Source organism: Mirounga angustirostris, unplaced genomic scaffold (genome assembly GCF_029215605.1).
Source record: "Mirounga angustirostris isolate CCGP_5_RB_7025 unplaced genomic scaffold, mMirAng1.0.hap1 SCAF_9, whole genome shotgun sequence".
Classification (NCBI taxonomy): Eukaryota; Metazoa; Chordata; class Mammalia; order Carnivora; family Phocidae; genus Mirounga; species Mirounga angustirostris.
The window spans coordinates 64,777,841-64,791,057 of NW_026991717.1; the positions used below are offsets into that span (position 1 = coordinate 64,777,841).

At 35.0% G+C, this 13,217-nt stretch overlaps 1 protein-coding gene across 3 annotated transcripts in view; it reads right to left on the reverse strand.

Annotated features, from left to right (window-relative positions):
• SPRED1 (sprouty related EVH1 domain containing 1) overlaps positions 1–13,217 on the reverse strand; it is a 120,565-nt gene that overhangs the window by 61,442 nt on the left and 45,906 nt on the right. Inside the window, exons 1-2 of one of the 3 annotated variants that reach the window (XM_064570695.1) lie at positions 702–1,304; positions 311–485 (exon numbers count right to left, since the gene is read on the reverse strand). In XM_064570695.1, coding sequence (XP_064426765.1) covers positions 311–485; positions 702–757 — 231 coding nt within the window. In that variant the 5' untranslated portion in view covers positions 758–1,304. Of the gene's footprint in view, positions 1–310; positions 486–701; positions 1,305–13,217 lie in introns of those variants that run through there. The other 2 variants (XM_045900382.3, XM_045900383.3) reach the window with 2 other exon arrangements.

Sequence of the window (13,217 nt, forward strand, 5' to 3'; positions counted from 1 at the left end):
TGGACTACAGTTTGTCAACCACTCTCCACTAGGGGAGAGTGAGAAAGAAGGAAAGGCAGATTGTACCTGGTTTAATAACTGGGGGGACTATACGTGAATTATATCTAATAAAAAATGTAGCTCCTTTCTAACACATATACATTCATGAGTCTCAGTTGCAAAGAACAGGCATATTTCACTGTCTTTAAGATTAAAAGAGCTAAGAAACATAATCACTGATCCTGGGCAAAAATCATTCTAATCAAACTTTAAGTAGATAATTCATTCTATAGAATCTTAAAATTACAGCAGTAGGTATATTATTCATTACCATTTTGTCCCTGAGTCGCTCTCCACGGATAAAAAAGTCAGCACAGCCATTCTCTTCCTGGTGAGGGACTTTGAAGACCGTGACGCAGCTTAGTCCACTCCCTCCAAGTGGTAACCATCCACCACTTGAGTCATCCCGGGTCATCACCACAGCTCGCACTCGTGCATAACTATTACTAAAACAGATGTAAAGATTAGAAATTAGGTTTTCTATAAACAAGAAACAGCCAAGCTGCAGTCTTATTTGAGAAATCAAAGACCACATTAGTTAATGTGTGGTAACTAAAATGTTTCCTACTTCCATGACAGTCCACAAAGTAACCTACTTGAAAGAGGTAAAAAACCACAAACTAACTTAAAAGGTTAACCTTCATTTTGAAGACTAAACTTACAACAAAAGACTGCAGATCTTGTTTTTCAATTCATCATTTGAGTAGTTGAAACACATCTGATTGCCATGGAACAAGTTATAAAGGACCCCAGAGACAAATATTGTCAAATTATATAGGCCACCATCAAACTTGTCTATTTATGTCCACCTGTTGCAATATAATCAGGACAAATTACTGCTATATTTTAGCACATTTAATTATGACATCTCTAAGTTTCTAACATTTCTAGATTATAAAGTGCTGAAACAAACACAGTACAGAAGCCACATTTTTTATTTCTTCTAACAACTGGGAATCTAAATCACACAGATCATATAAAGACAAATGTTCTATTTCAAGAACTTATCAAGCAAATTCATCTACAGAAACTTTTCATGCTCTCTTTTTAGCAGTCTCTAAAGAGACCACATTCTAGTTCTAGCCAGAATCATTTCCCAATATTAACCACAACTGTTCTTTACGTAAAATCTAAGAAATGTGTCACATAAAGTAGTATTTTAGATTACTGACATCTAAGCATTTTAGTTCCAAACTTTTAATATAATAATTATTAATGAAATCCTTTCTGAAAGTAGTATATCTTGAAAACTTCTTAGAAAATTGTATTAAATATAATTTAAACTTGTCTTGGTTACTATGAATATCAACTGAGGTTCTATGTAACAGTTCTGTGCTACTTAGTGTCTTTGCATGTTCCAAGTGTTAGGTTGCCAGTTGTCATTTCTATTGTCCTAGTGCTTGTCTAAAATCTCCCCCTAGTTGATTTTTTTTTTGCTTTACATATTTATACTTTACATACAATAACATATTGATCTTAAATATAAAATTCAACAAATTCTGACAAATGTACACATCTGCATAACCAACATGATAATCAAGATATGGAACATTTTCATGACTCCAGAAAATTCCCTTAAGCCTCCTATCCATCAAATAGGTAACCACTGTTCTGTTTCTAAACAAATAATAAGCTTCTACTGTTATGGGCTTTCAGTACCCATGGAATCAAACAGACCCACCATTTGTACCCTTTTTGTCTGACTTATTTGACTCATTATATTGTTGTATTAGTTCACTCTTTTTTACTGCTAACTAGTCCTTCACTGAATAAATACATCACAATTCACGTGTTTCTTGTATTGATGGGCATTTGGATTGTTCCTAGTTGCTGACTATTCTGAATAAAGCTGTTATATAAATATTCTTGTACAAGTCTTTTTGTAGACATACCGCTTTCATTTCTCTTAATATGGAGGAATGGAACTGATGGGTTACAGGATAGTATGTTTAGCTATAAAAGAAATTTAACAAACTGTTTTCGAAGGTGGTTTTATCATTATACATTCCCATCAATAATGCATGATAATTTCAGTTGCTCCATATCCCTACTAATATTTGGTGTTTCTAGTCTTAAATTTTACTCATTATAGAGAGTTTACAGTGGCAACCCATTATGGTTTTAATATCAATTTCCCTGATGACTCATGGTGCTGAACAACTTTTCATATGCCCATGGGCCATTTATATGCCATCCTCTTTTTAAGTCTTTGGTCATTTTTTATTATGCTTATATTATTGATTTTTTAGAAGTTCTTCATATATTCTTGACCCAAGTCTTTTGTCAGAAAGCTTAGTATACTTTTAAAGTGTCATTGTGTTATGGTGAGTGAGGAGTCTAAAGTCATATTTTTACAAGTTGGATCCTGACTCAGCAACTTATTAGTTGTGTGTCCTTGAGATAGTTACTGTATGCACCGTTCATAAACGTAAACAATGCCTGACACATAATAAACAATATGTAAGTATTAATTATTATTACTAAAACAAAGAATTAAAATTGTAGTAGTCATCCTGATAATTCAAAGCCAAGAAGGACCTGGGAAGAGATAAAATTTACAAAGTCAACCATAATTCTCTATTATTGGAGTCAAACTATCAAACTAATTCTTTAAGGGAAGTGCTATAAGTCTTCAGCTTTACAGGTTACTGTTCTAAGCTTTTTATTATTCAGAGGCTCTGATTCTTGTCGGGGCCCCGTTCTTATCAATCTTCAACTCAGAGCCGGTCAGTATTCTATGAATGCATACCATAAAAAGCTGGTCTGATGGAAGTATCAAATTGGAGTCCTACTCTTAGGATGGGCTGGAACCTCTATTATAAATAAACGTGACATGTATACCAAGAAGCCAGGGAAGCTTGTTACACTGAGAACCAGCTTGGAGGGATAGAATCAATACTAGACAAAGGTCATTTGGTTTGTCAAGAATTTAACCTAAGGATACCCCAGAAGCACAGCACATAACTTAGACGTATTAGATTCAGATTAACTTGTGAACTGAACTCATTCATTTAAAGGTCAATATGTTTGAAGTTCAGTGAAGTCACAAAGGTAGAACTTGGGTTAAAACCAAACTTCAAGTTCCCAACAAGCATTTAAGTCTTTATTTTACTGTAAGATCCTGACTCTTCCTTCTTACCTAATTCTGTAAGTAAACTGGGAAGTTTAAGAATTTTATCCTAGGTTCTACAAGACTTAAAAACCCAAGGAGTAAAATAACCCATTCAGAAGCTCAGGGTATATTTTGACTTTAGAGTATGAGAGTAGTTAACCTCTTTAGGGCATAGACTCTTATTTTTTTATCTTTGACTTTTACTAATTCTCATTTACAACTGTATAATGCTTCTCAGCATATTTTATATTTAAAAAATATAAAAATGTCCATAAGTAAGAGTATTAGAAAATATATAAAAATCCTAAGTAGTTATTTTAGGATGGTGAAGTTAGGTATTTCCCCTTCATTTCTGTTTCTTCAAAATTATTTTATAATTAATATTTATAAATTAAAAGTGATTTAAGTATAGAACTTACATTTTAACTATGTCTTGGCTTTACTCAAGATACTGTAAAAATTTTAAAATGTTCTTCTTAACAATGTATGAATGCATTTTTTCAAAAAAGTGTCCCTAACATAATTCTCTTTGCTAACCCAATTACTTTGTTTTCTACTTTATAAAGTGCCACCTAGAAGAGACGTATTGCCCTTTATAGAAAAAATCAGATAAAACAAAGATCTCTTTAGTAGAAGAGTAATAAGGCTGCCTGATTCACTGTTCACTTTAATACAATAAAAGACGTTTTAAAGCTGACCAGTAATTTATATACTTTTTTAAATCTCATGCTTTCATCTATACCAAATATGTCATTGTTTCCCTTATCTATTCAAGCCGATCCTTCAAGCTTTCAAGTATTCCAGGAGCTTATGTAAATAAATCTGTATTGCCCCTACTAGAGCCTTTGTTAGTTTATAATTTAACAACTCAGCTTCCAACGTTAAGACCTAAGACTAGAATACGTACCATAAAATTTTTCAATAAATAATAATGTGTGGGATGGGGTTTTGTTGTTTGTTTTTAAAGACAGCCTTCCTTCCTGCCAAGGTTAATCTTTTCACCTGTGCTTTTAATTCTTATAATCTCTTTACCTTCAAATTGTTTTCTTTTCCCAAAAGAAGTAGTAACTCTTTTGTATAAAACATGCAACCTCACCTGAAGACTAATGGCAGCTCTTACAAACTGTCCTATCTGCCTTGCAGCATAATAAAATTTGTACCTGTAATCCCCTCCTTAGATAAAAGTGACTTTAAAGCAAGGAACCAAACTGTATTATTCTATTTAAAATAATAATAAACATTTTTCCCTGATCATGTAAACAACAGAAGCCCATTCTAGTAAATGTGGAAAATAAGGAAAAATACTTGCCATCATAAAGTTAAAATTGGATCTTACTCTGTGTATCATATTTGTACTCTATTAGTCTATTAGTCTGAGACAACAGCTATTTATGATAATTTATTCTTATTGCTAAGAATGCAACAATTTCCCTCTTGAGCTACTTTAATACTTAGTTGAAAGGCACTTGTTCTCAGTGATTTATCTTAAAAAATCTGACAGTAACTACTTCTATAATTTTCTGAAATAGTTCAAACTAAAGCTCTATTCTTCCCTGTGGTAGTAGACTACACAATAACCACTTTTCAGCCTAGCTTTTATTCTAATGAAACGAAGAGGCTCTTATTGTAAAACATAGCTGGGTTACCTTTATTTTATTCAAAATCTAAACTGTATCTCAACTGCTAATCTCTGATCTCATCTGAACAATTATATCAAATATATCCTTTCAGCTATAGTCAGCAAATTAGAAAACTAATACAGAAGTCCAGGTGAGAGGTAATGTTGGATTGGCCTTGGGTGATAATAATGGACACAAGAGGAATGAACTGATTTGGGTCTATTTTGGTGGAAGAGCCAGGAGGACTTACTGATGGGGTTAAGCAAGTGTTCTAAAAATTATCTAAAATTCTTAGTCACCATGACCTTTATTTTCTAAAATTTTCAACTGGTACTTAAGTAAAGTTAAAGGTAAAAGAAGAAGACCAAACATGAAGATAAATTTTGCCTCTCTTATATTGATCCATGTAGTTTCTTTTGAAATAGCAGTACTGTATTACACATAATCCAGAATAACTCTAAAGCTGTACGTTATTGTATTTTGTGGTAAATTCCTATTACGGTTGCATTTTCAACTTTGCACATTGGCAAAAACATTTCCTATCAAATCAGGGTACAGTTATAGAAAATTCTACAAGCCCCAATAGTCTAATATGCAAAATGTCCTTGAATGGCCTTTTTTTCTGTTTCATTTCTCCCTCATATCATACTCTTGCTCTGTTATTACCAAGCCTATTATATACATCTACCCAACTGTCTTCTTGCTCTCTTCATTCTTTCTATACTATCTCTAATTTTCAACTGAGTTGTCCTTCTATTGATTTGCATAAATTCTTTATATTATCAATGCTAATCCTCTGCCAGTTATGTGAATTTTAAGTATCTTCTGATCTGTGGCTTTTTTTTATTTTTGTAATGTCTTTCGAAGAACAAAGCTTTTCTTTTACCATGGTCAAATGTATTTCTTTTCCTTTATGATTTGTGCTGGTGACTTTCTATAAGATCTCATACATACCTATTTTAAACCTTTTACATTCTATTAAAAGATAAAACTTCCTTATCTTTTTAAAATCATTTCAGCACAGAATTCTCTACTTTCTCTGAAAGTAAAAAAGTCTTTAAGTCACCATGTCTGGCAGAACAAATATTCCTGTATCTACTGAATTATAGCCCATGACCACTGACCAGAAATTAAATCCAATTTGGTCTTTGTTTCTCAACTACACATGATTCTGTTTCCCCTGGGCACAGCAACCAAGTCTGCTATACATAGTGCTGATGAATTGAGACCTACCTTCATTAATTTCTTTTTGTATCTAGGGTCCACTATGGTCCAGAAAACTAACATTAGATCAGTTAAAGTGGGAAAAGGAGGCAGAAGAGGAGGTCAGAATCAGAGATTTGAAGATGCTATACTGCTTGGCTTTGAAGATGCAAGAAGGGGTCATGAGACAATGAATGCAGGCCTCCAGAAGTTGGAAAAGGCAAGGAAACGGATTCCCTAGATGCTCCAAAAAGAATGCAGTCCTACCACTACCTTGATTTTAGCCCAGTAAGATCTACTTGGATATCTAATCTTCAGACTACAATATAACAAAATTGTGTTATTTTAAGCCACTAAGTTTGTAGTAATTTGTTATAGTAGCAACAGGAAACTAATACAAAAGATGAGGAGGGCAAACCTTCCTGAGGATACAAAAGCAATCCACATACAGGAGGAAAAGATAACTATTTTCCACTTCTAACTACAACAGTATCAAACAAAACTGCTAAAATACTAAAAAGAAACAAACAAAAAAACGTAGAATCCCTTAAGATTTGTTCAGTACAATAAGGATTTATATTTTTCCATAAGGAGGTATTTATAGTGACAAAACATTCCATGTCCTCAACAGTATATTTAAAGTATTACCATCCAGGTATTAAGTATTATTTATTACAGAGACTGGGTATAAGAGAAAAAGGAAGCATTTAATAGAAGTAACTAAGAATGATATAGCATTTCACAGTGCAAGTACTTATTTTCTCAACTATAAAACATAAAGAGGATATTCAGAAGATAACCACATTACCACCCATTCATCTATTCACTTATCCAGAGAGCATTTATTTATATGCTTCATATAGAGACAAAATTTAAAAGTTATGATCTCTTCCTAGAAGCTCATAATTTAGTGGGAAATATAAATAGTGGGATATGTTGACACAAAGTGGGGAGTATAGGAGATGACTAAAATTCACATTTGATGTGGCTTCTGAACAGAAGTATATCAGGTGGAAGAAAAGCTACTAAGGACATTCCATGGAGGGAGCATGACACAAGTACGTCACATTTAAGGACAACATTAAGTTAACTTACTGGATCTTACTGTATCGGGTCTTTCATACATGGTCAAGATTAGTACTCTATTTATCACAATAAAGAGACCATAGGGTGACAATCTACCAAGGGAGTAGAATACTCTGATTTGTGTTTTTAAAAATCTCTCTAAGACCAAGAGCAGTAACAGGACTTGACTGCATCAACCCTAATGAGATAGGTTATTTCAACATTTTACAGATAAGGATATAAAAAACTGAGTTTGATTATAAAGGTAGAGGTCCTGAATTACTTGTTTTGTAGTGGCAACTTTAAACTTGGAACAAATATTATTTTCCACATGGTAATCACCAAAGCATCACATGGCAATTAATAGCATTGTGTTTAACAGCAAGCCAGATTTCCTAGATTCCAAAGGCAGTTGCATCATTTAAAAGTTATAAACTTGAGCAAATTACTTTGCTCTCTGTACCCCCATTCTCCTGGTCTGTAAATGGGCATAATAACTATCTACTGCAGTGTTTGAAAAGTGAATGAGGAAATGCAAGTAAAGTGCTTAGCATTTTACCTGGCTCACAGTTTGGTGCCCAATAAATGTTACTATTATAATGCCTTCATATATTAAATCAACTTTATGTTATAATATCTGCATTCTGAAATTGTCTAAATTTATCTCATTCTGTATTTATGATGGTTTTGTATAATAAACCCAGGAGATAGCTTTTTACTTTCAGTAAGAATTGTTAGCCACAGCTGGGTATCAAATATCAGTTCTCTAACTCTTCCACATACTGCTTACATGATGGAAGCACTTCTAACCAAGTCATAGGCATCTGGGAAGTCTTCCAGAAGAAGGAGAAATAAAACTAAAATCTAAAAAGGATAAATAAAGAGGTACTCACAAACTATCCCTTTAGAGTCAACAGTTCTAGGTTCTGCTAGACAATATCATCAACCTATGAAAGTAGTTTAAAACTCTAACAACTTTGTATGTCCTATACCTTCTGGACCCACTATTGTCAATTCCCCCGATTCCTTAATTACCAGCACCGATGACAGGATTTCATCTTTGGAAGTACTCTTGGTGTATGTTAGAAGAGCTGAACTATAAAAATATTCATTGTCAAAAAGAGACCGGAACGTAGAAGACAGGGAACCAATATTAATACCAGAGTTCATAATGAGATAAAAGCATTAGAATGAAATATAGTAGTTTTAAAATAATCTTACAATAGGAAAGGCCTAAGATCCAGAGGCCATTAAAAAATAAAGGGACAAATTCAACTATACGAAATACATTCCTGTATAGCAAAAACACCACACACAATATAGTAAAAAAGGAGTGACAAATTGAGAAAAAAAAAAAGATACAGCACATATCTATTAGTTTTCTATTGTTGCCATAATAAATTACTGAAAACAGTGGCTTAAAACAACACCAATTTATACAGTTCTGTGTACTAGAAGTCCAAAAGGCTTCACTGGCTACAATTAAGGTGCTGGCAGCACTGCATTCCTTTCAGGGTAATACAGAAGAGAATATGTTTCTTTGTCTTTTCCAATTCCTAAAAGTCACCCACTTCCTTGGATTGTAGCCTCCTTCCATTCTCAAAGCCAGGAACATAGCTTCTCTCTCACCCTTCAGTCACATCTCTCTCTGACCACCATCCCACTGTCAGGAAAAAGTTCTCCACTTTTAAGAATGCAATACTATGTAGCCAGGATAAAAATGAGGAAGCTCTTTATAGTGTCAAGTGAGCTGATCTCTAAGTTTTATTAGGTTTGGATTTTTTTTAAGGTACATTAAGTATGTTTAGTATGCTATCATTTGTGGGGAAAAGACACACATATGCTTGCATATGAATAGAATCTTTGCACAATAGAACTGATTAACTGTTTCTTTAGCAAGGGAAAAAGATACAAGAGTAATTTTCCTTTCATTAAATACTCCTTTACATTTTTTGAATTTTGTATTATATGTATGTATTATCCTTTATGCAAAAATGTATTTACCAAACTCTTTTTTTTTTTAAAGATTTTATTTATTTATTTGACAGAGAGAGACACAGTGTGAGAGGGAACACAAGCAGGGGGAGTGGGAGAGGAAGAAGCAGGCTTTCCGCGGAGCAGGGAGCCCAATGTGGGGCTTGATCCCAGGACCCTGGGATCATGACCTGAGCCAGAAGTAGGCGCTTAACAGACTGAGCCACCCAGGCGCCCCGTATTTACCAAACTCTTAAACACACACACACGCTCACGCACGCGCGCATACACTTCTTGAAAGGGCTATGATCTCAAATGGTACTTGTCTCTGTAACAAGAGCTAACAGTCTTTGTACACTTGTCATTTATACAACAATGAATTTTTAATGGAATGCAGATTGATTTTAACAGCCTTCTTGCCCTCCCTGATGTCAAAACCTGCCCCACCCTGCACACTGAATCCCTCCCAAGAACCTGAAAGAACCAGTATCACTGTTCCCACCTTTTTACAATGTATAATTCTCCCTAATAACAGAGACTTGTTTAAATATAGCCTAGCATCTCAGCCCTCTCCACATTCCATAAACATCCCCACAAATTACATCATATTTATGTATTTCTTCTAAAGATATGGGGCTCGTTAAGGAAATAGGACATGCCTGAAGGAAGTTGGATATTCGCATGTTGGATGTACAAATAATGGGCATCTTTTTAAAAGATTTTATTTATTTATTTGACATAGAGAGACACAGCGAGAGAGGGAACACAAGCAGGGGGAGTGGGAGAGAGAGAAGCAGGCCTCTTGCTGAGCAGGGAGCCCAATGCGGGGGCTCGATCCCAGGACCTTAGGATCATGACCTGAGCCGAAGGCAGACGCTTAACGACTGAGCCACCCAAGTGCCCCTCAAATAATGGGCATATTATGAAGAGATACAAACAGAGAAGGTGAAAGGTAAGGGAGGGAATTCCTTAGTCTTCCTAAGTCTTGCACCTAAGATCAAGGATTTGAGAAGGAAAGGCTTGAGAGGGATTCCTGGGTGGTAGAAGAATGATTTCTACCCTTTGAAAGCAGACATAGGTTTAGCAGAACGGTATTCTTACAGACTCCAAGGTGAACATGAACAATCTCTAACTTGTAATACATTATCTAGTTATATTTCTTACTTTTCAAAAAGTCTTCCCTGATGCCTATCATTAGGTTAGGTATGTCTTATAAATGCTTCCATCATGTAAAGTGTGAGTAGAAGACTCAAAATAATTCATACTTGATAGTTAGGAATGGTTAATAATTCCTATTTTAAAACCAAAAGGGGACACTGATTTAGGGTAAGGTACATGATATCCTTGTATGTACCACTATGTAATTACATGAGAAGTTCCTTTCTACAAGTAGGAAGGCATAGTAATCTACTTCTCTTCTTTCTTGGTGCCTTTAGTAAAATTTTATTGCCTGATCTTATCTGTGCTACCAGAAATATTAATGAAAAATGTGTGGGCTTATGACTAAGATGAAGTAATTCTCATCTAAGTGCATCAGGTCAATACCAAGAACATTTGGTGAGAGATTACCCCTCTTTCTGGTCAGGGAACAGACGCAGGGAGATTCAGATGGCACTCATGAGGAAGTAATTCTTTCACTGTCAACATAAATGTTTTCATTAAGAAATCCAGCAGAATCCTTTATATTTAGTACCCCCAACTTTTGAATATGTTGCCAATCCTTCTATATGGTTTTGTACATGTAACCTTATTTAGTAGAGGTGATGAGCATTTACTTTTTCAAATGCACCTGGAAGCAAGTTTTGAGAGTGAAGTTTTACCCATGCTGAGAATGTATACAGTGCCTTGGCATTTAATAGCAAGGAACAGAGGAATAATGAGGGTAAGCTGACAACCCTGCATATCTAGGATGCTAATTCTTCACTGATTAGGCAAACAAGCTGAGGATGCTAAAAAGATACGGAGTCAGTGGCAGGGACCAAAATTAATCAGCAGAATAATCTCAAGAAAAAGGAAGTATCTCTCCATACAGTATTTAAAAAACCACCAACATGAATATCTGATAGTCCTGGATATGCCCAACATTTGAAAGTCCTAGGAGTACCTCCATAAAATAAGGTATTTAATAAATGCTTGTATAATTGAATCCAGAAATAAAAAAGAAAATCAGATGAAGCAGCATGAAAAATGCTCAACAATTCTTATAAATACCTATCAAGAGTGCTTTTGGAAAAAAGCAGACAGCCCAAGATCATTTAAACACTTAAGCAAATGAGAATCTAGTCAAAATTTAGGAGTCTTCAATGATGTAGGTACATAATTATACAATGTTAATAATACTTTATCCTATAGAAGGAAGTTTAGAGGTTCTCTAAAAATGCCATACTAGTCTGAAAATAAGAAGTATAACAGCAAATAGCTAATCCTAATTGTGTAACTGCAGAACCTCTGAGAATTTTAGACATTATTCCTTCCAAATGCAAGATAAATGAATTCAATTTTCACTGAAAATGTAATACCCTACAGTAGTGTGGTCTAATAGAAATATAATGCAAGCCATATATGTAATCTTTAATTTTCTAGTAGTTATTAAAAAAGTAGAAAGAGTAAGCTGACAGTGAAAACACCAGAGAAGGTTAGCTTCAAGGGCCCATCCCTCAACAGAAATACTAAAAAGCAGAGCAAATAATTACAATCAACTTTGTCAGAACTCTAGAAAATAGTCAAAGATTTACAGCGACCAAGCAAATGTTAAATCTAAGGGCAACTTGAGAATGGTAGGAAAGCTTTGTGGCACTTGCCCTTGGTCTAACCCCACCCCCCACCCCCACCCTCAGAGGTGGTCTTAAACATGGCAACCTGTGTTCTCAGCATGGGATCCTGGTCCCTGTTCTGGAGAAAGCAGAGCCAACTTCAGTCTCAAAGAACTGCATCTGGAGCTCTGTGAAGGACTGACATAAGGTGCTTGCATTCCCTAAACACATCGTAAGGCAAATGAACAACCAGCTGCTGCCAAGGGCAAAATATTACAGATGGCCAGTAATAGATGTACCAAGAGCCTGGGAGGAAAAGCTGGGAGAGTTTCTTTAGGGAATTAAAGCAATCAAAACTGATGTTATAGACTGGGGAATTTAGAAAGCCACATGCACAGCCAGGACAGAGAAGTTCTGAAAGACTCTTAAGTTTTTATCTTGGGCTGACCTCTAAGCTCAGCACAAGTGGGAAGTAAAGGGTAAGGCAGCTATAAATGGCTTGGCTAAGCACTGAAACAGTGCTATGATACAGAGATAATATGTTAAGACTGGGAGAGTTTTTCTTTTTTTCTGTTTTTTCTTTCTTTCTTTCTTTTTTAACTCCTGGAGCTCAAGGAAATCTCTGTCAAAACATGAGATGACCCCAGGTTTTAGGAAGAGAGACTTCAGAGACCACACATGGCAAAGAATAAAGACTTTAAAGTTTAGAAAATTAAATAACTACAGCCCACAACCAGCAACAAACCCTGAAGAGTGGGAGAATCTGATTTCCAGAGTTATTACATTATGATATTCAAACTGTTCAGTTTTCATCAAAAATTTACAAAGCATAAAAGAAACAGGAAAGTCTGGGCCATTCACAGATGAAATTAACAGAAACTGTCCTTGAAGAAGCAAAGACATTGGACTTACTAGACAAACATTTCAAATAAACTGTCATAAATACACTCAGAGTAAAGAAAATCAAGAAAATGATGAAAATGAGGTATGAGCAAACAGAAAATATTAATAAAGAAACAAATTATAAGGGGTGCCTGGGTGGCTCAGTCAGTTAAGCATCTGACTCTTGGTTTCAGCTCAGGTCATGATCTCAGGGTCCTGGGATCAAACCCTGTATTAGGCTCCTCCACACTCAGCGGAGAGTCCACTTGAGGATTCTCTCTCTCCCTTTCTCTCTGCCCCTCCTCTCTCTCTCTCTCTCAAATCAATCTTAAAAAAAAAAAAAAAAAAAAAGACAAATTATAGAAAGGAACCCAACAGAAATTCTGGAACTTAATATAGTAACTGAAATGAAAAATTCAGTAGAAAGTTTAATAGCAGGTTTGATCAGGAAGAAGAATCAGTGAGCTTCAAGGTAGGTCAACCAAAATGATCCAGGTCTGAGTTGGAGAAAGAAAAATAAAGAAAAATGAACAGAGCTAAGAAATCTTTGAGGCACTATCAAATGTACCA